Raw genomic sequence first — 21,019 nt, 5'->3', positions numbered from 1 at the left:
ACGGTGGCCAATAGTATGTGGACGCCTTCGTTCACAGAAAAAAGATGAGCGGAAGCACAAAATTCCACCCATCTTTTTTATTTTGTGAATCACTGGATGATTTCAGGTATTTCACTTGGGCTACCAATAACGACTGTCAGATCATCAGAGGATTGCCAAAGTGAATTACTTAACAGAATGTCAAAGTAGAGAAAAATGTCCACAATCATCTGATTGGACAGTAAGGTGTGCGTGGATCAGCTGTCTGTCGGTCTGCTGGCGTGTCCACATACTTTTGGCCACACAGAGTCTCTACATGTTCGTCTTCAGGTATAATGAGGTGCATGCGTGCTTATTAAAGGGTCATTCTGGTGTTTTTGTCTTTTCCTTCCTTCAGGCAGCCGCTGGTTTCGCTTCACTTCTATAAAAATGTTCTTTGCAAAGACTTGAAATGTGCCGCAGAGCGAGACGATCCATCGCTGGTTTCTTTTGTTAAATCCAGTCTGATCCTTCAGCCTGAGTGGAGTCCAACCAAACTCAGATCTGAAACACTACAGAACTTTAAAACTAAAACCTCTGGGATGGTCCTTTAGCTGTGAGCTTCTGATGCTAGCAGAGACATTTAGCTTCCCACCAAACCCGCCCTGAATGTTTGCTGTTCTTCCTCTCAGGTCTCGACAGTCGCAGCTCAGACCAAAGCTAATCTATGCAGTTAAAGTAAGCAATACGTGCAGGACGGTAGAATCTTCTGTCCAAGTTCTGCTTCACGCAAAAGTCACGTCACAGACGGACACGAAAAGTCCCAGCAGCTGATCGCCAGGACTTTTTACAGCGAGCGTAAAAACACCAAGAAGGTCCTGGTGTTTCCATCCCCTAAAGGAACAGTTCACCCAAAAAGTTCACGCGACTGTCCGTCAGCCTGGAGGTGAGCAGATGGTGACGGAGGCTTCACGTTTGGGTGAACTGGTCCTTTAAATAACAGCCGAATGGATGAGCTGAGTGACGTCCGGTGTGTGAGCTTTGATTTCCGGCCGTGACTCGTCTGAGGCTGAACTTTCTGGTGGACACCAAGTAGACGTGAAGCCGCAGAGGTGACGCACCGACACCTGAGACGTGGTCAAAGCCGACGCGTGTGTGTGAGTGTGTGAGTGTGTGTGAGCTCTGACTCAAATGGCTTTGGGATCCTGTCAGGGACTTAATTCACCTTTTGTCCAAATCAAATGTTGCAGCGAAATAAAGTCCAAAAACGTCGAGTGTGTTTTGTGTTCTTTGGTGAAAGAAGCTTCGTGACGCTTCACACACTGCAAAGTTAAAGTCACGTCACGGAAATAAAAATGTTGCCTCGGTATCTGATGTTGTTTCTGTTTGGGTCATTATTTCATCATTTTATCATTTACTTCTCTGATCAGGACTGAGCATCAAATCAGGCTGGTTTTATAAGATTTTATCTCAAACTGATGATCTCATAATGAAGGTCGTTCTGTTAGAATGAAGCGTCCGACGGTTTCAGCATTAATGAACGTGTTCGTGTTGGTTTAGAACTTCAGGGCCTCTCCGATGGGCGGGGCTCTCCTGCTCCGTCCACCAATCAGCTCGCTGTATTTGCCACGTGGCGCCGGAATTCCCCTCCAGCTCCGGGGCTTTCCAGTTCTGATTGACAGGTTTCTATGACGACAGGACTGACATGCGTCAGGCTCGTGGAGGGCTGCGGGGAAAGTACTTCCGGTTAGGAGAATTGACCTTTAAAATAAAAGTGTTTTTATCGTATTCAACAGCAGTTAAATAAAAAACTTGAAAACAGAAACAAAATTGATGTAAATTAGCTTCAAAATTAAAAGCTACAAGATCATTTCTATCACTTGATTTTTTTTCAGGTAATATACTGTGTATGATTTATATACTGTAGGCCTATACTTAATATATTGTGTATTTTAAGTTATTATTATTATTATTATTATTATATCATGGACCCGTTAACCCTATGAGCCTATGGAAATTTTTAAAAGAGAAAAAATATAAGAGCGCATAAATAATAAAATTAATTTGGACTAGTTAAACAAAAGATCAAATGTGTTTATTTGCGAACAGTCCAAAACTAAATAGAGAGCAGTTTTTGATTTGTTATGCAAAATAAATACTAATATTTAATGAAATCGTAAAAGACAATTTAAACACTAACACTGTTAAATAAGCCTGTCAACATTTGAAAATTTAATGAAATGTTTTCATTTTAAAAGGAGCGAAATGAAGGGAAAATACATTTGATAACTAATTTCATTTAAAGAAAAAACAAAAAACAAACAAAACAGCATTTGATTTTATTTTGAAATCCACAAACAGGAAGTTGCCTCAGGGTTATTGCTGCTGTTCTGACGTACAGTCCAGTTGGGCGTTTTGTGGTTTTCGGGAGCCAGACGGACTGACAGAGGGACAGAGCCGACAGGTAAAACTCACCTTTAAGTTTTTATTTCAACTCAGATCTGAAGAGAGAATCTGCTGCTGCTCGGTAACTGATAACTGATCAATAACTGATCTATGACACGGTCAGGTGTCCGTTCAGACGTTTTCAGATTAAGCTAACTGAAAAGAAGCGACTCGGTTTGTCCTCGGAGACAGAAGAGAAGAAGTGAACTTGGTTTTTTCCTTGAACCTCATGGATCAACTCGGATCTTTAGTATCGATCGAAGTGATCAGCAGCTGATTTGTGGCACTCTGCTTTTCTTGTGTTTATTCTGAATGAGTGGATGTAAAGCGTGTTTTGCTGCCGGAGGACAGGCGGGCAGAAGATGAGACAGGAGGACACTGACTCCATGTCCTCACCGACTGAACCCGACCTGGTTTCTCCCGTCCGGACTCTCAGCTTGATCAGCTCGACTGGTTTCTTTCTTTCTGTGAGCTCTGAAAACAGACCTCATTTCCATCAAAATGAGACCAGTAATCAATATTTTAAAATGTTTGACCTTTAAAACAGTAATTCAGAATAAAGAGAATCCAAACTGAAGACTTTTCCTCCCAGCTTTATAAGAAGCTTTCAGCTGCGTCTCATGATTTTCGTCGTCAAGGTGACGGACATGATGTAAGTTCACTTCCTGTTGATGACCGCAAAGTCCATCCAGTGATGAAGACCGTGACATGTGACCGAAAACTTCACAACAGCTTTAGCTGTGCTGTTTGAAGGCGCCTCGGGTGCGAGGCTAACGCTCCCCTCTGCGTCCAGGCTTTGTGCTAAGCTAGGCTAACAAGCAGGGAAATGTTGGACTGTTCCTTTAACGGGAGCAGCAGTTTGTTGTTTGTTCAGTTGCTGCTGCTGGAAATTGAGGATTGTCCCCGAATAATCACAGTGGAGAACGAGTGGAAATTCCCCATTTAGATATGACTCTAACACACACACACGCACACACACACACACACACACACACACGCACACACACACACACACACACACACACACACACACACGGTGGTGATTAACTCCTGATTTGGCCTCTGCAGGAAAATCCCAGAAGGACGACAAACAGATCAACCTCCTCGTGCAGGGAGCTGCACCTTCATCAGCGTCGTCTTCATCACCTTCATCACTGTCAGTGTTTCTGCCGAGTCATGGCCGGAGCTCTCAGGTAGGCTGCCGTGTGGTTTGTTGTGCTGGGATGACTGTGATGGAGGCAGGATCTGATGGTGCTCATCGTGACTCTGGTCAAAGAAGACTAAAACCAGAAGACTGGAGGCTGTAAAGCAGCACATTATTGGGTGTCCACATATTTCTGGCCATGTAGTGTAATCTTGGGATCAGATCTCTCTGATCATGTGACTGCTCTTGTTATTTGGCTTCAGTGATGTCACAGCTTTTTTGTAAACAAGTTTGTGTCCGTGATGCTGAACAAACGTGTCCAGTCCATTTCTCTCCTGACAAATCGTTTACGTCCGTGTTGACTGGCTTGCGGGCTCCCTCGGTGTGACGTTCGGTGTCCTGCCTGGCGTCAGGTTTTCTCAGCGCCTCAGCTTCAGACTGTCTGGTGTGTCTGCTGAGGCGTAAAAGAGAAGACTGAAAGACAGGCGACGCCAAGAGATCACAAAGACTTAAAGGAGACACAGTAAAGACACGCAGACACATGAGGACAGACTGAGGACTGAGGGACAGGTCTTTGTTCAGATCTCGTCCATTGAAGCTTGTGTTGGATCGCGGCTGATCCGTTTGAGAAGGGCCAACAGCTGTTTGATGGTATTTCAGTGTGTGTGCGCACGCAGTCGCTCATCGATTAGAAAACGTGTCGTCTATCGGAGACAGCCGTCACTTTGGACTCCGATGAGTCCTCTGTCCATCAGACAGGCTTTAGAGACAAGCTGGACTTGATTGGCGTCTCTTTGCCAAAGAAAATGCCTTTCTGAGTTTTGGAGCAGCAGGACTGTAGAGTTCAGAGTGAAAAGGGGGGTCTGTGCCCCCGGCCTCATTAACCACGCAGTGACGGCCCTGGATCGGGTCCAGTCCTCTCTCCTGAGAGGACTGGATGTCTGGCTGTCCTGCTGCTTGCTTTATTTCTGACACTTGAGCACGTTGTCCCGATGATACTGGGCCCGCTTCCTCTTCCCAGTGCAGAGCGTCCGCCGTTCAGGACCACTGAGAGCAGACTGCAGACCACTGGACCCCCACAGGGGACAGGAAGCAGACTTTGTTCACCAGTTTTGATGAAACTGGGTCTTAGTTTATTGAGTAAGCAGCGAATAAAGTTATGAAGTTGTGTTTTTGACAGTGATTAACCTCTTCTTTTCAGAGTTCCTTCTGGTGTGTCCAGGACTCTGAGATCTATCTGATCTGTCCTGAAAATATACTTGAACCTCTGAGTGAGATCAGGTTTCCACCCCTGTTGTTTGTAAAAAGACTGACTTGGTTGACATTAAGATGAAGAGCCATTTCATCAGTCGGGCATCAGGTTAATAGAAACACGAGGCTGAACTGTTTCAGAGAAACAGAAAAGTGAAATCACCTCAGTGGATTCCTGCAGTGGTTGAAGCTCACACAGAAATACCCCGAACACAAACTTTCCCCTCGGGTTTTCTCTCTTAGTCTACCTGCTGTGGCTTTATGTTAATGAGGGCTGTTCCTGCTGCGACCTGATTGGCTGCTGTTGTTGAGGGGGGCGTCCCTCTGCCGACTGAAGTCAGGAGAACAGGACGATTCAGATCAGATTTGAGTCAGATCCTGCAGTGAAGCGGGTTTTTCTGACGTTGTCGAGCTGAAGGAGAGACAGGAAGTCAAACTGACGGACTAAAAAAACCCACCAAAAACACAGAAAGAAGAGTGAAGAGGAAGTTAAGAGAAGCTGGAGTTCTGAACATGAAACGTCAGGTGTGTGTCAGCTGGTTTTATTCACGGGTTTGTCCTTTAATTCTACTGCAGTTTGTTCTCTGCCTGTCTTGAGGTTTGTGTGTTACCTTAACTCCATCTTTGGGTTTTGTTTAACAGTATTCTTAATGTAACTGAGTTAAGCAATTTGTCGTGTAGTCTTGAAAATGCCAGAAATAATCCGCCTTCAGTTGTCATCATCGTACTCGAACAACACGATATTTTACGTACGCAGACGACACACACATTTACACCACAGTATCACCTCCAGTCAGACTAAGATGAAACTGAGAAAACTGCTCTTGAAGCCAGCAATAAGAAGTCAGTGCTCAGCCACCACGAGCCAAATCAGACCTAAACATTTACTGAATGTGGTCACGTTAAGAATAATCAGGAATCAAATGACTTCTGTGTCAGTAGGATTCACAAAAGGTTCGATTTATCTTCGGTAGACTCCGCTACTGTGACGCTGCCTTCAAAGACCTCAGTAATGAGGGCCAGAATGCTAACATGCTCATGTTTAGCAGGTGTAATGTTTACCATGCTAGTTTAGTTTGTTAGCACGCGAGCTAATCATCTAAGCTAATCATCAGTGAGCACAAGTCCAGCTGAGGCTGATGTGAACGTCGACCATTAAAATGTGGACGTGATGATGAAACGTCAGAGGAGCAGCAGAGTCATTAGGCATTAGAGGAGCATGAATGTCTAAAGTCTAACTAAATCTGTCTATCTTATGAGAAATCTTTATTAATTCTGCAGTGGGAAAGTTCTCAAAGTGATCGAATGAACCATTTTGATAATCAAGGATTCGTTTCCGTCAAACATCTGCTGCTTCCAGCCTCTGAAATGTCTGGATTTACTGCTTTTCTTTGTGGTTAATTTGTCTTTGCTGGCTGAAGATTTGAGGACGTCACTGTGAGCTTTGGGAAGCTGTGATGAATTTTTCGTAATTTACTGAGACTCTGCGGATTAAATGGTTAACTGTGAAACTAAATGGGAGATTCGGCCTCAGCTCGCTGCAGATTCACGTTCACCGGAAGGAAAAGCAAGAAAACAAATGAGTGAGTTAAACAAGAAGGTCAGGAGGATTCTTTCTGTCCTTCTTTCTCTCTGGTTCTTAAAGGACACCTTCCTGGTTCCCTTCACAGTAAAGGTTTTGTCCTCACACTCGGCAGCAGAGCGACATGTCTGCAGTAGCCCCGCCCCCCTCGCTGCAGAGCTGGAATTCTGGGGGTTTTCCTCCCCGCAGCCACTTCCAGGAAGTGACTGAAAGCTGAGCGAGAGGGGAGGGAGGGAGGGGGTGAAACGACACAGACACAGACAGCGAGGGAGGGAGGGTGAGGTGTTGTGTTCGAGGCTCTCGTTTGTCATGTGAAAGTGAAACTACTGCAGATTTTCTTCTGTCGTTCACTTTGTTTACGTGTTGTTTCCTGGTTGTCGAGTTGGGACTTTTACACTTCAGCTGTGACAGACGAGGGGATTTAAAGTGACTCAGGTCAGATAATGTGCAGAGATTATTAGAAACACGCACACACACACACACACACTTCCTGTGTGTGTCGACTCTTTTAAAGCCTCTGACTGTTTGTTTGTTTGTTTGTTTGTTTGTCTGTCTCTGCTGCAGGATGACTGAACCTCAGTTCATGAACGTCTACGACAGCGAGGTGAGTCCTTTCCTGTTCATTCACGCTGTCAGCCACTGTTTGAAGCCTGCGGCGTTTCCTGTGTACGGGCTCCAGTGAGGGTCAAACACGGCGAGATGGACGACGTAGATGATCAGTTCACTGGAGTACTGAATAGACAGATAGATCAATAGATACTTTATTGATCCCGGGGGAAATTCATGAATGAAGAAGAAGAATGCGGACGCGTCAGCTGGTTGTTGTGTTGATGACGGCTTTAACGTGTGGTCGTGTGCTGAAGCTCGTCCGTTTTCTGTCTCTGCTGTGCTGCTCTGATTCAAGCTGCCGCCTGAAGCCGAAGTCTGTGGGACTAAATCAGAACAGAAAAGCCTGCGGTTGTTTGTCAGCCTGTGAAGACTTCTGTAGAAAAGCTCTGTGAGACAACACGTCAGCCCACATGACGTTTGTGTTGACTTGAAACCAAGCCTGCGATGGTCCTTTACTGAAAGCTCTACAAATAGCAGAAACTTCCCATTTTCTTCATAAGTCATCTGTCTAATGGTGATCAGAACTGATTTGCATGTGTTACTTCACTGTCAGTCGCAGTGTGGGCTTTTTGAGTTTCCTGCTTTGAATCTGGGCTCACATGCTGACAAAAGCTTTTAATCTTCTTCCAGCTTCACTGCTCACTTTTCCAAACGTTCTCAAACTTTAGTTTTACAAAAGCTGATGGAAAACCACAGGAAACCCAGTCAATTCCACATTCTTTTCAGTTATATTTATATTAATTCTTAACATAATTACACCAAAGTTTTTCACCAAAGATTTTCCAGTGCTGAGGATCAAAGTTCTCTGAAATGTGAAAACTGCTTCAGTTCGGCAGGATTTTACCTCCGACTCTGTGGAACCGCGTCGTGTGTGGGGGTTTTTACAGATGAAGTCGTTCATAGAATCAATCAGAGACCGATTGTTTAACTGATTGACTCATTGATCGTGAGGTGCATTTACAAAGTGAACACTTTTAGATTTTGAAAATGTTTTTTCTTCCTCCGCAGCTGCAGATGAATCTGATGCAGTACGACTACATTCCTCCGGTGGACATAAAGACTGAACCCTACATACCTGAGACAGGTACGCAGACGGGCGCTTGGGAAGGGACAAGCAATCAAACGTTTAGCACAGAAAAATCAAATTCCAGTTAGATTCCAAAATATTGTCTAGATGTTGTCTGATATTCGTCAGTCTGAAGTCCAGACACACATGACTCAGCATTCCTCCCAAAATATTTGATTGTGGCTTTCGTCAGACCGAACTTCCAGTCGGCTGTCGATGAGCTCTGAGTGGTTACAAACAGGAGCTCAGAATTTACAGAAAGCCATCAGCAGAACATTTCTAGCGAGAACCCGGGAACTTTGCTGTAAACTTTTTAGAACATTTCATTTGCAGAAAGCTTTTTCTTCACATGGATGCAGTCTTTCAAGAACTCCCCTTTAGCGTGTGGAACCTAAAATTGGAACAGCCAGTGGAGAACCTCCAGTGAGAACCTCTTGTTTGAGAAACACGGGCTTTAAGCTTCTCCTGGTGCTCGTCCCACCTGAGGAACAGACCTAATTATCATCTCCAGAGCCTCCCGGCTGCCACGCAGTCCTCAGGGAACAGAGCAGAACCTGAGTCCACATTTCTAGAAGCTTTGGGCCTTTAATACAGACAGACAGACAGACAGAAGAAGTGCGTCAGACTCGGGACGATGCAGTTCACGGTCGGTAAACAGCTGGAATTCTCAACAGCGATCTGGCTGGAACGTTTTAGTGTTCATTCTCACCAAAACAGAGTCCTTGTTTGTCCGCAAACTGTAAATGAACGCTTCTTCAGAAGTTAGAGCTGCACTTTCTAGAAGTTATGAATGGGGAAAACACCTCAGTCTACCTTTTGACTTGGTGTAAAAGTCCTGTTGCTGGTGAACCAGTGAAAGTGGAGGGTGAAATCCAGAAAGCGTCAGTCATTGTGAACGCTGGTAGCTTTCTGTGTGTGTCATTAACTAAACTTTTATCTGTGTTTCAGCTCACGGCCCGTACATTCAGATAATCGAGGAGCCCAAACAGGTGAGACTGATACTGCACTTCCTGTCCCTTTCTTCTTCTCCTGAGCACCAGAGTGACTTTCATCTGCACAGGAAGTTTGTGGATCAGTTGGGCAACCAGAGAGGAAGTCAGTCAGTGCTGTGAAGTTAAAGGGTCAAACATGTGAAAATGTGTTCTTATGAAGCGAGTTTGAAGACTTTAGGAACAACGAATGAGGTCTTGAACTATGTGCTTTTGGACATTAGGTCCCCTGTTATTCACTCTATGCACTGACAGAGTTTATTCTTCAAATGGAAGTTGTTCTTGGTTTGCTCAGCTTTCAGTCCACTTGGAACCGGACTCTACTTGTTAGGGTGTCCTGGTTTAGTCCACATGGGAGTTTGGCCGGCAGCCTTCACAGCAGTTTAAACGAAGCGAAGCAGCTCTCGTGTCCGTGTCTCTGCTGGCTGTAAGGAATGAAAACATAAGAAAACGTCAGACTGGATTCGAACTGAATGAGTTCGAGCCACGACGTGCGACCTGATGTGAGTGTGTGTTCAAGAGGTGAAGGAATCCAATGTCAGTGTGTGATCGTAAAACAAAAGGTGTGCTCACCTTTACAGACTCGTGTCAGTGGTGTTTTCCCTCGTCGGGCTGATCCACTTTCCTCAGTCCGGGTTTTCCCAACAGTCATACGACAACACGGGACTGAGTACACGAGCACAAACGGGCTGCCTGTAGGAAGTCAGGGAGTTTCTGCAGCTAAAGGTCACGTGACTGCAGACACACTCGCTGACTGTATGCAAATCAGTCACTTCTGTTATGAAGAGAAAAGAAGAACCGAGTTAGCTCAACCGGCGCGTTCCTGCAGCTGCTGCTCAGATGTTCTGCTGGAAGAACCTGAGAACACCTTCAGCCTGCTCCAATGACAGAGTGTGTGTCTGTGTGTCCTCAGAGGGGCTTTCGCTTCCGTTACGAGTGTGAGGGTCCGTCCCATGGCGGGCTCCCGGGGGCCTCCAGCGAGAAGAACAGGAGAACCTACCCGACAGTGAAGGTGGGTAACGTCAGAACACCGTGACAACGCTTCAGCAACGTGTCTGCAGCCTCTGCTTCGTTCAGCTCCTAACGCACCTTCTGCAGCGGTTACAGGAGGGAGGTTCAGGTCCCGACTGCAGGGACCAGTTTCTGAACTCCAACCTGCTGTTACGTTAATGCAGGAGTCACAGCCAGCTGATCACAGATCAGATATGACAGGACTACACTTTACTGCACTCAGTACTTTTAGTACATTTTTATGACTATTCTGTATACTTTTCCTTCAGAAACCTTTTCAGTACTTGTTGGTGGTGTGGTATTAGTGCTTTTACTGCAGTAAAGGGATCTGAGTGCCTCTCCGTTTCCTGTCCGTCTCAGATCAATAACTACGTGGGTCAGGCCCGGGTGGAGGTCCAGCTGGTGACCCACTCCGATCCTCCTCGGGTCCACGCTCACAGCCTCGTGGGACGTCACTGCACTGAGAACGGCACCTGCACGCTCGACGTGGGCCCCAACGACCTCACCGCCTCGTCAGTATCCAATCACATCGCTGCATCTTAACCACAACATCAGACAGGCTCGTCCGTCATCACGACAAACAACAAACACAAACACTCAGACGACAGAAAAGATTTTATTCCAGCTGAGCTGAAAAACTCCAAAGAGGAAGTCAGGATTCTCCTTTTGAGTAACATCTCACTGAGAGCAGAATTCACTGATGGAGGAATTAAAGTAAAGTACAGAAGGCAGTACAAGTACTTCAAACAAAGGAGGGTTTCATTAAAGACGGGACTCAGCGACTGAATTTAAACTTTACAAAACACCACAAGGGAGCACAAGAGCAAACTGCTGAATGACTGAAAAATCTTGTTTGGCAGCTGCTTAAGAAGGACAAACATGATCCTAAAATACACAAAATACACAAAATACACAAAATACATCAAACGGAATCCCGAGACTTTTGTAAAATAGTTTTTTATGTTGAAAAAGTGTTTATGTGAGGAAATAAAGTAAAACTGGGAACAAAAAGGGAATAAAAGATGTTAGGAATAACGTGGACACGCAGGAGACGTGTGGACACGCGGGAGACGTGTGGACACGTGCGCTCAGCTGTCCATCGTGCTCTGAGACCATTTCTGTTCTGCATGCTGACTGCTGATGTCACTTCCTGTAGCTTCAGTAACCTGGGGATCCTCCATGTGACCAAGAAAGGTGTGGTGGAGGTCCTGAGCAGGAGGCTGAGAGAGGAGAGGAGGAGACAGGAAGGAGCTCACTACCACCTGACAGGTAACCTCCTCTCACCTGTCCGTCTGTCCGTCTGTGCTCAAACATCCCAATGTCCTCGTGTCAAAGTCAAATGCCACTCCAGATAAAAGATAAAACACATGAGAGAAAAAAGGTTTAAAGTGAGATGTCCCGCCAGAGTTCAGCTCTTCTGTGGCACTTGGACACAGACTCGTGAGTCTGGAGGTTCGGGCCTTAATGGACCGACGGCGCCTCCCAGAGGGCAGCCGTGTGAACAGGGGATTACGTTTGTGGCGTCTGTCCTGTAAATGTCTGTCGGGACAGACAAAGGAGTCTGATTAGTCAGACACTAAAGGACTTCGTTTGTAAAGTGATTGTGAACAGCCTGAGGCTTCCACGCTAACATGTCTGCCCTCCCTCAGACTCAGAGGAAAACTCCATCCTGAAGGAGGCCAAGGAGCTCGGGAAGTCGATGGACCTGAACATCGTCAGGTTAAAGTTCACCGCTTACCTGCAGGACAGCAACGGAGGCTTCACCAGAGCGCTGAAGCCCGTCGTCTCCAACCCCATCTACGACAGCAGTGAGTCCACACGCCACCAATTTATTTTATTTACTTTATTAATCCCAAGCTGGGAAATGACTTCTCTGCATTTAACGCATCACTGAAACACACACACATGCAACATGCAGTGGAACACACACAGGGGTTAAGTGCTTTGCTCGAGGGCACATCAGCCGGCTAATCTCATTAATCACACTCAAATGTTTCCCGCCCGACTCGGTGATGGAGCGACCCTCCTCCACCTGCCGACTCGGATCTCTCACGCGACGAACCCCCAGTGATCCTGCTTGTGTTTGTGCTGCAGAATCGCCCAACGCCTCCAACCTGAAGATCTCCCGGATGGATAAGACGTGTGGCTCCGTCCTCGGAGGGGACGAGATCTTCCTGCTCTGTGACAAAGTCCAGAAAGGTGAGAACATTTGGACTTGTTTTGTGTATGGAGTAAATGTGTGAAGTGGCTCACCAAGCAGGTAGTGACTTTATGTTTGATACGCTGTATTTATATTTTTATTGAGAATTACCTCACTGTCTGTGAAACTGGAGAAACGTCCCATCATGCATCTGTGTTGTACATCACAGATGACATTGAGATCCGATTTTATGAGGAAGACGACGAGGGAGGCTGGGAGGCGTTCGGAGACTTCTCGCCAACTGACGTTCACAAACAGGTACAGACTGTGTGTGTGTGTGTGTGTGTGTGTGTGTGTGTGTGTGTGTGTCGGCTACATCAGGAAAGCAACAAAACCACAGTACACAAAAGCAAAGAGTCGTCTGTCAGCGGGGATTTCCTCCACTCTGACTGGACTCTGGAACACAGAAGCAGTTTCAGACCTGAACCGACGTGAGGCTGGATGGAGCAGATCACTTTGGCTGTGCAGTCAGTGTAAAACACTGAGACCTGAAACCGGAGTGAAGGCAAACGAGCAGTAACCTGACGCTGAGGATTCACCTTTGTCCTCTCGTCTCTCTCGTCAGTACGCCATCGTGTTCAAAACGCCGCCCTATCACAGCGCAGAGATCGAGCGGCCCGTCACCGTCTTCCTGCAGCTGAAGAGGAAGAAGGCCGGCGACAGCAGCGACCCCAAACAGTTCACCTACATCCCACAGGTCCAAGGTGAGCCGCCACCTCCGTCACCTGTGACGGATGTTGTTCTTTAGGCTTTAAGCTCACAGCTTTGGGCTTCCCTCAGGGGAAAACAGTCGGCATCCACAGAGTTTCGGCCCTCACCGACCCACTCGGATGTTCTTTGGGCTGCACCTTGAAGAAGAGCCAGAATGACGAAGGTTTAAGTCTCCCTCCAACACATCCTGTCCTCTCCTACTCTGTTTCAGACAAAGAGGAGGTGCTGAGGAAGAAGCAGAAGCCGCTACCTCACTATGAGCCCTGGAGGGGGGGAGGAGGAGGAGGAGGAGGAGGACGAGGCGGAGGAGCAGGGGGATTTGGAGGAGCTGGAGGAGGAGGTTTGGATTTTAATCTAAACGTTGTGTTCAAGTCCAGCTGTTCACCACAGCCGACTGGGCAAACTGGGAGCTCACGTTGTTTCCCTCTGCAGGATTCCAGTTCAACCAGCAGATGAATGGAGCAGGAGGAGCAGGAGCAGGAGTTTACTTCACAGGAGCCTTCACAGGCTTCAGTGGAGGGGGAGGGGCTCAGATGTCAGGCTCCACCCCTCAGACAGGCGCTGGACAGACGGGAGGACAGACGGGCTCACCACTACAGCAGCAGCTGCTTCAGATCGGTGAGACGCTACATGAGGGAAAATCAACACATTGGGACATCCTGTCATGTGTTACCAGAGGACACGGGACCTTCAAAGGTCCCTCCTTGTGTCCTGTGTGTGTTTTGTGTCCTGGTCACGTGACCCTGTTCGTGGTCGGTCTGCTCTGTGCTTCCAGCTGCCGCCCTGCACAGCAGAGCCTCTCAGAGCGCCAGACAGACGGCTGCTGCCCTGCTGCAGTACTGCAGCACTGGGGACGCCCGGGTCCTTCTGGCAATCCAGAGACACCTTTGTGGTGTCCAGGACGGCAACGGAGACACGTGAGTTTTTTAACTTCACTTTTTTACTTTGTTCTCCTACAAGCTGACTGAGACACCACAAGTGCGGGTCATTTTATCAGAGGTCTGATGTTGACTTTGCTCCCACAGTCCTTTGCACCTGGCCATCATCCATCAACAGACAGGTGTGATCCAGCAGCTGATCCACACTCTGCTCAGCAGCCAGCAGCAAAGCATCCTGAACACCACCAACCACCTGCAACAGGTAGGTGGTTAACCTCCCGCTAACCTGTTTAACAATGCTAAGCACACCTGAGAGCTCGCTAACGCCCGGTCGACTCCTCTCGGTGAGCCACCTGTGACAGGTCGTTAGCTTCTCGCAAACACACACAGCTCATTACAGTTAGCGGTTAGCATCTCTGAACACAGCAGTGTGTTAGTCACTACTTCTTACAGCACCTCAGTGAAGCTCATCTCTTAACCTTCACTTAGCTTAGCTTCACTTAGCTCTGCAGCTAAACAGGTCACTATGGCAACCAGAGTGAATCCCTCAGTCCCAGGTACCCTCTAAGACCAACCCTCATGCGTGACCGCTGACTCCTTGACCTCCTGTTGTCTGCAGACTCCCCTCCACCTGGCGGTCATCACCCGACAGGTGAAGGTGGTGGAGGTGCTGCTGAGGGCGGGGGCAGACCCCAGCCTGGTGGACAAAGATGGCCGAAGTCCCATCCATCTGGCAGCACTGGCTGGAGACAGCACCACACTCCGCCCCCTGCTGGCTCACCTGGGAGAGCGCCACGCCCACCTGGTCAACACCCGCGACTACCACGGTGAGACGAGAAATGACAGTAACATCAGCATCGACTCAGCGTGATCCGAATTCAGGTGCTAACTTCACCTGTTTTCTTCTGTCTCAGGTCTTCATCCGCTCCACCTGGCGGTGAAGAAGGACGGCGAGCGCTGCCTCCGTCTGCTGGTTGAGGGCGGAGCTAAAATAAACGCACCTGAGCAGAAGAGTGGAAATACTGCCCTCCACCTGGCTGTCCGAGAAAACCTGTTCAAAGTGGCCTGCACGCTCATCACAGAGGTACACACACTCTCACACACACTCTCACACACACTCTCACACACACACTCACTCTCACACACTCTCACACGCACGCACACACACACACACTCACTCTCACACACTCTCACACGCACGCACACACACACACACTCACTCTCACACACACACACACTCACACACACACACACACTCTCACACACACTCACTCACACACACTCACACACACATTCACACACTCTCACACGCACACACACACACACACTCACTCACTCTCACACACACTCACTCACACACACTCACACACACACACACACTCACTCACACACACTCTCTCACACACACTCACTCACACACACTCACACACACACTCTCACACACTCACACACTCACTCTCACACACACACACACACACTCACACACACTCTCACACACACTCACTCACACACACTCACACACACACACACACTCTCACACACACTCACTCACACACACTCACACACACACTCTCACACACACTCACACACTCACTCTCACACACACACACACTCTCACACACACACACTCACTCACAGTGTTTCACCCTGTTGGTGTTGTTTGCAGCTGAAGGCGGATGTGAACGCCGTCACCTTTGGAGGAAACACTCCCCTCCACCTGGCAGCCAGTCTGGGCTCTCCGACTCTCTGCTCCATGCTGATCGCTGCAGGTGAAACTCACCTTCGTAATGTTTGACTGGATGTAAAGACGGACGACGTGAGAGCTCCCCTGAAGTGAAGCCAAAACATGTGGCTGCCCCCTGGTGGCTGGCTGCAGTACAGCTCATAAGCTCCTCCCCCTGCATGTTAGCAGATGGGACACGAGCCAAACTAAAAACTCAAAGTACACATCAAATGAAGTTTTCTCAAAGACGGTTTAAGTCATTTTAGGTCGTACTTATCACGCTGAAGTTTGTGTGATCGTTTTTCTGATCGGTCTTATTTCGTTATTTAATGGTCCGGGAAGACTCCAAACGACATCACCGGGACAAGATGGCGGCACTTGTGTCCAGGATGTTTTGGTTTCACTTTGGTACAGTGGGAGGAAGTGGAGTCGCGTCAGTCATGTCAGTGAAAAAAGATGTCTGTATGAGATTCGGGCCGACTCTTCGATTTAGATTCGTGAAACTAAATGACAACTTTAAAATGTGTGTTTTCATATTTCTGGTGAACGACAGTAAAACAAAGACACGAACGTACCTGAGTGACTGAATGAAGGCTGTTGTTCAGGTGCTGACAAGAACATGGAGAACGATGAGCCGCTCTTCCTCAGCTCTTCAGACGAAGAGCACGACGAAGATGAACCAGTCGGCGAGGAGGTCAGAGAGCGAGAGGCCGCCTCACAGCCAATCAACCCTCGCAAGAGACCTGCAGGAGGACACACCCCTCTGGACCTCGCCAAATGCCAAAAGGTAGCTGAGTTATCCCTTCAAAATAAAATACAAGACATAAAAGATGCTAGCAAATCAGTCCAAACACAAAGATGAAACCTGCTGATGTTATTTGGTGACTTTCATCTAGCGCCACCATCAGGTCAGGCGCAGCCGCTTCTCCCTCGCAGAGCTGACTCTCCACATCTCGGTTTTCTGATTGGACAAACAGCAGCCAGTGAAAGACAAATGAAGCTTCGGCTCAAATGTTCTGTTTTCCTCCCGTCTCCCCCTCAGGTGAGGAACCTGTTGAACTCCAGACGGCCGAGACGTCCCGGCTGCAAGAAGATGAAGCCGAGCAGCACCGAAGGTTTGTGTCTCGCTGTGCAGGTCCATCATGTCATCAGGTCAGGAGGCAGGTGTCCTCTGAGTGTGCAGGTCAAACCGAAGCTAACAGGAAGACAGTGAAGACAGACAGGTTGTCAGTTAGGGTTGGTAGCTGATGATCAGACCTCAGGGACAAACAATCAGTAAATCAAATGTCTGTAACTGTCACGTCTGTGTGGGTGATGCAGAGGTGGAGGCTTCGGGGCTGGACGAGGACACTCTGTCCCGGCTGGTGGACGTGTTGAGTGTCGGGGACGTTCCCTGGAGGAAACTGGCGGAGAAGCTGGGGATGATGACGCTGACTCACCTGTACTTGGACAGTCCGACGCCCTGCCATCACCTGCTGCAGCACTACAAGGTAACGATGGCCGCACGAACAAAAGCCTCAGTGGGACTCGACAGCGTCTCTCATGTCTCTCATGTCTCTCATGTCTCTCATGTCTCTCATCTCTTTGTCCAGCTGGGTGGAGGTCCAGTCCAAGGCCTGGTGGACGCTCTCCAGTCTCTTGGTCTGACAGAAGGAGTCCGACTGCTGAGAAACACCGAGCTACGAGACGACAAGCACAGCACAGGTAACGCACACACACACAGTTTAAACATGATGTTTAAATACAGCTCAGAAGTTCAGATTCAAACTGCAGCCACGTGCACTCTCACCTTATTCACGTTTTTCTGTCCAATCAGACACCACGGTCGACAGCGGCTTCGGCAGCCAACCAATGGAGGACGAGGAGCCTCCTGTGGCCAATCAGTGACAAGCTGGAAGTAAACTCCCACATGAGCAGCTTCAGCCGTCTGATCCTGCAGGACTCCGCAGGACCCTGCAGGACTGGACTGGGATTCAAACATCAGAACTCCTCTCCAGCCGAGTCGGACTCTAATGTTGCAGGAGAGACGAGAGCTGCGTACCAGACGGACAGCGAGACTGTAAATTCACGGGCGAGTCCCATAAAAGAGTTTTAGCCATAAAATCTGTGATCTTTGATCGGCTGTCAAAGACCTGACGGCAGTTTGTTCCTTTTTATCTTATTAAATTTCTCTCTTCAGTTTTCAACTTTTTAGAGTTTTGATTAATTTATATTTTGCTTTTCTTTGTTCTTTGTAAAGCGGAGTGTGTGTCTTTCTGTGGCTTGTGTGACGACACCAGCGACACAATTTTACGACCATCAGTCCAATATTGTATTACTGATTTAAGACAGTGAAAGCGGAGCTGAGACGCGTTTGAGGATTGACGTTGGCTGGAAATCTGAGTTGTGCTGACATCTGATGAGAGCTGATCTGCTTTTTCGTCAGGTGTGGAGCGCAGCACGTCTCACCTGTGGCAGCAGGCGTCGTCAGGGCAGGTTGACCGTCAGTCAGTCAGTCAGTCAGTGAGACGAGGCCACGAAGGAACAGATTTTAAATGTTATGACACGATAGAAAATAACGTCAGTGAAAGTTTCACTACAAAGTCAACATACTTCAGTCAAAATGATCAAATTAAAACAATAGAATTCAACATTCTGACAGATTTAACTTCTTATGACATAATAAGAAAAATGTTACTGTTTAACAAAAATGTTTAGTCAAAATTAAGACTGAAGTTACTGCATGAGTTTGGACTTTTAACATCAAAACTAAAAGATCAAAAGGTAGCGAAGTGGTGAGGTTTTCATAAAGTTTGGAATGTATGAGTCTGGAATATATGAGTTTACATTTTTTAAACGTTGTCTCTTGAAAAACAAACTTTAGTTTTAGGGTACATCAGAAGCGCTTAGCGGTTAGCAGTTAGCGGTTAGCAGTTAGCGGTTAGCAGTTAGCGCTTAGCGGTGCTACATGATTGTGTCATGTTGTGGTTTATCAGTGAGGATTAATTGTCCTTCTGTCTCCGTTATGTTCAGAAAACGTGTGCGGTGCTTTCTGCAGTAACTTTACGCTCCAGTAGAGGCTGTTTGTACTAATACTGTGTATTCATGTTTTCTCTCCCTCACAGCCTGGAAATTAAATATTTAATCAGCACTTAACCAGATAGAAATGCTGCACTGTTGAGGCCTCGGAAACTATGAATAAACATGACTCTTTGATTTTGTTTTCAAAATGTTTTTATTTTTGCCTCTAAGCCTTCAAATCGACTTGTTTCACTACAACCAAAACCTCACAGGACGTGGACAGTATGTACAGCCATCGATCGGTGAGCCGCCGGCCGACATTCAGACCGCAGCCAAGCCGAAAGTAAAGAAGTCAGCTTCTGTCGTCGCTCAGCGGACGACGACGGACAGAATAAATAAAGAGGATTCAGCCCCTCTGAGGAGGTTTAACATCTGCTGTCACGCTAAAAACCAAAGTGCCCTAAAACGCCGCGAGCGCTAGCCAGGCCTTCAGCCCAACTACAATATGGCTTCTCGATGTGAACGTTTATGTACACGGTTCAGACACACAGAGAGCTCAAAGCGGTCCTATACTGCTTTACATCGCACAGTGCACACGTGTTACTGGATATCTGAGGGACTAAACAGGACCCGGCGGCGGTCAAACAGCCTGAACCCTGCTGTCCTCCTGCATCCACCAGCTCGTCCACGTCTGGTGGAGGATGAAGAGGGGAGGCCCAAGGACGGATTAGGTCAGACATGATCTTCACCTCAGTGCCGTCAGACAAACCACAGAGCTCATCAGAGTCCAGTAATGATTTCAAAGGTACTCGTGGAATTCAATGGGAAACAAGCTAAGGACAGTCAACTACAAACATGAAGGTGTTGCATAATTGTCCATCGTCCATCTGACGCAGACTCACATGTTGGACATGGGAGACGCCCTCGACTGTGAACCAAACCTCGGAAAACACGAAGGCTCAAAGACACTCGCTGGCTGGGAGATGAGCTCCTGCTCATCAGAGTACGTCCGCTCAGTCATCCAATCAGAGCTGAGTATGTAAGTACACCAATCAGCTTCAAGCTCTTCACAGACCAAAGACCTTCTGAGGCGGACCGACGTCTTTCCCCGCAGCCTCGTCCTCCTGCAGGGCCCGATGGGCGCAGTGTGGTGAGAGACGGGCCTGAGACTGAAATGAGTCCGGAGACAAATGTCTTCTGAACGGGACGCCAAACACTTTGACACATCACTTGAGTTCACTGTGGACTCTCCGTTCTGTCAGCACCTCTGAAATCTCTGGTCCTCTGTGGTGTTTCTAAAGTGTCTTTACAGTCTGTTCAGCTGCTGAGCGACAGAGAGGACAAGATGGCTGACTGGTCCTCATGTGGACCAAAGAGAAAGACAAACCAGATTCATTCAACATGTCCCCTCCTCTGAGAGCTCAGAGTTTCCTGTTCTGCAGGGATCCGCTGCACAGGATGATCAGTCCAGCAGAACCAGCAGAACCAGCAGCATCAGCGTGTGTTCACAGATCTCTGATTTGTGTCCAGAAGCTCACTGAGCGACTTCTCTTTGCTGTTCCTAACTGGAAACCAAAAGTCCTAAAATCAGGGATCAAACCTTCAAGTTTTCTTCAGTGTTTTTAGGGAATGTGGACACACAGATTAAAGGCTCCAGCTGTTTGTGTTCCTGATCACAAACCCGTCAGACATCAGAAATCCAAACCGTTTTGTTTCAGAAGAACAAAGAAATGGAGCAGGCGACTGCGTTTCAACTGGTTTTCAGCTGAAGAAGTGCCAACAAACAGCTCCTCTCTGCTGCCACCTGGTGAGCTTTTCCTGTCAGTACATCTGTTTTCTTCACACGTAAACCGGTCAGCGTTGAATACGGCCACAGTGTCACATCACAGCCAGGGAATCAAACATGACTGGTTTTAGATCAGGTGGCGTCGCAGTACGGAAGCCCAGGACCGCCAAAAGACCACAGACTGAGCTGGGGACCATGAAACAGATTAATTAACTTGCTAAAACGTATGAAACATTGATGTTGTAGACATGTGGCTGCATCAGCTGTTGGTCACATGACTGTCGACCGGCCGTCAGCGCCGTGACTGCGTCTCGACACGCTGAGCTCGTCTGGTTACGAGAGCTGAAATGAGCCAACAGATTCAACTGGTTCGTCACAGTCACGTGACCTGACAGACTGCTGTCTTTTTTCAAATAGTCCCAAAACTAAAAAAAGAGAGAAAATCAAAGTCTTCTAATTTGGTTTCACAGCAGTGGAATGTAACTAAGTACATTTACTAAGTACAAATAGTAGTACTATTATTATGGGATGTGTCTTTCTACATTATGACTACTTTCACTTTGGAACTAGTAAAATGTGATGCTCATACTTTTGTTCTTTTACTTAAATAATACTTAAAATGCAACACTTGTAAGAGAGTATTTATACACGGTGGTATTAGTACTT

The 21,019-nt window shown here is 47.5% G+C and overlaps 2 protein-coding genes across 5 annotated transcripts in view; both read left to right on the top strand.

The window, feature by feature from the left end:
• Positions 1–1,230, top strand: part of glud1a (glutamate dehydrogenase 1a) — a 16,845-nt gene extending 15,615 nt beyond the window's left edge. Inside the window, exon 13 of the mRNA XM_046401394.1 lies at positions 1–1,230. This exon is cut by the window's left edge and continues 429 nt beyond it. The gene's annotated coding sequence lies outside the window, so the exon portion shown is untranslated.
• Positions 1,231–2,305: 1,075 nt separating this feature from the next.
• Positions 2,306–18,762, top strand: nfkb2 (nuclear factor of kappa light polypeptide gene enhancer in B-cells 2 (p49/p100)). 4 transcript variants are annotated; one of them, XM_046401071.1, is made up of 24 exons: positions 2,306–2,422; positions 3,472–3,596; positions 6,945–6,984; positions 7,998–8,073; positions 9,004–9,044; positions 9,958–10,056; positions 10,416–10,567; positions 11,212–11,324; positions 11,705–11,863; positions 12,150–12,254; positions 12,425–12,513; positions 12,821–12,959; positions 13,178–13,306; positions 13,399–13,584; positions 13,742–13,883; positions 13,992–14,106; positions 14,464–14,671; positions 14,759–14,928; positions 15,511–15,613; positions 16,173–16,354; positions 16,610–16,682; positions 16,888–17,057; positions 17,160–17,271; positions 17,384–18,762. In XM_046401071.1, exons 2-24 carry the CDS (start codon positions 3,580–3,582, stop codon positions 17,452–17,454), a joined length of 2,691 nt encoding a protein of 896 aa, XP_046257027.1. In that variant the 5' UTR covers positions 2,306–2,422; positions 3,472–3,579; the 3' UTR covers positions 17,455–18,762. The 4 variants fall into 4 exon arrangements, with proteins under 4 accessions (XP_046257027.1, XP_046257031.1, XP_046257028.1 ...); XM_046401075.1 differs by lacking the exon at positions 9,958–10,056; XM_046401072.1 differs by lacking the exons at positions 2,306–2,422; positions 3,472–3,596 and adding an exon at positions 4,165–5,323.
• Positions 18,763–21,019: the final 2,257 nt, after the last annotated feature.

The sequence above is a fragment of the Scatophagus argus genome, chromosome 10 (assembly GCF_020382885.2).
Source record: "Scatophagus argus isolate fScaArg1 chromosome 10, fScaArg1.pri, whole genome shotgun sequence".
NCBI lineage: Eukaryota > Metazoa > Chordata > Actinopteri > Scatophagidae > Scatophagus > Scatophagus argus.
This window is presented reverse-complemented; position numbering and strand designations above follow the sequence as displayed.

Excerpts from the sequence above, each read along its gene's own strand:
- nfkb2 (XM_046401071.1), top strand. Across the intron at positions 13,884-13,991 it reads CAGGACGGCAACGGAGACAC|TCCTTTGCACCTGGCCATCA; the intron begins GTGAGTTTTTTA and ends TTGCTCCCACAG. Across the intron at positions 17,272-17,383 it reads AGACGACAAGCACAGCACAG|ACACCACGGTCGACAGCGGC; the intron begins GTAACGCACACA and ends CTGTCCAATCAG.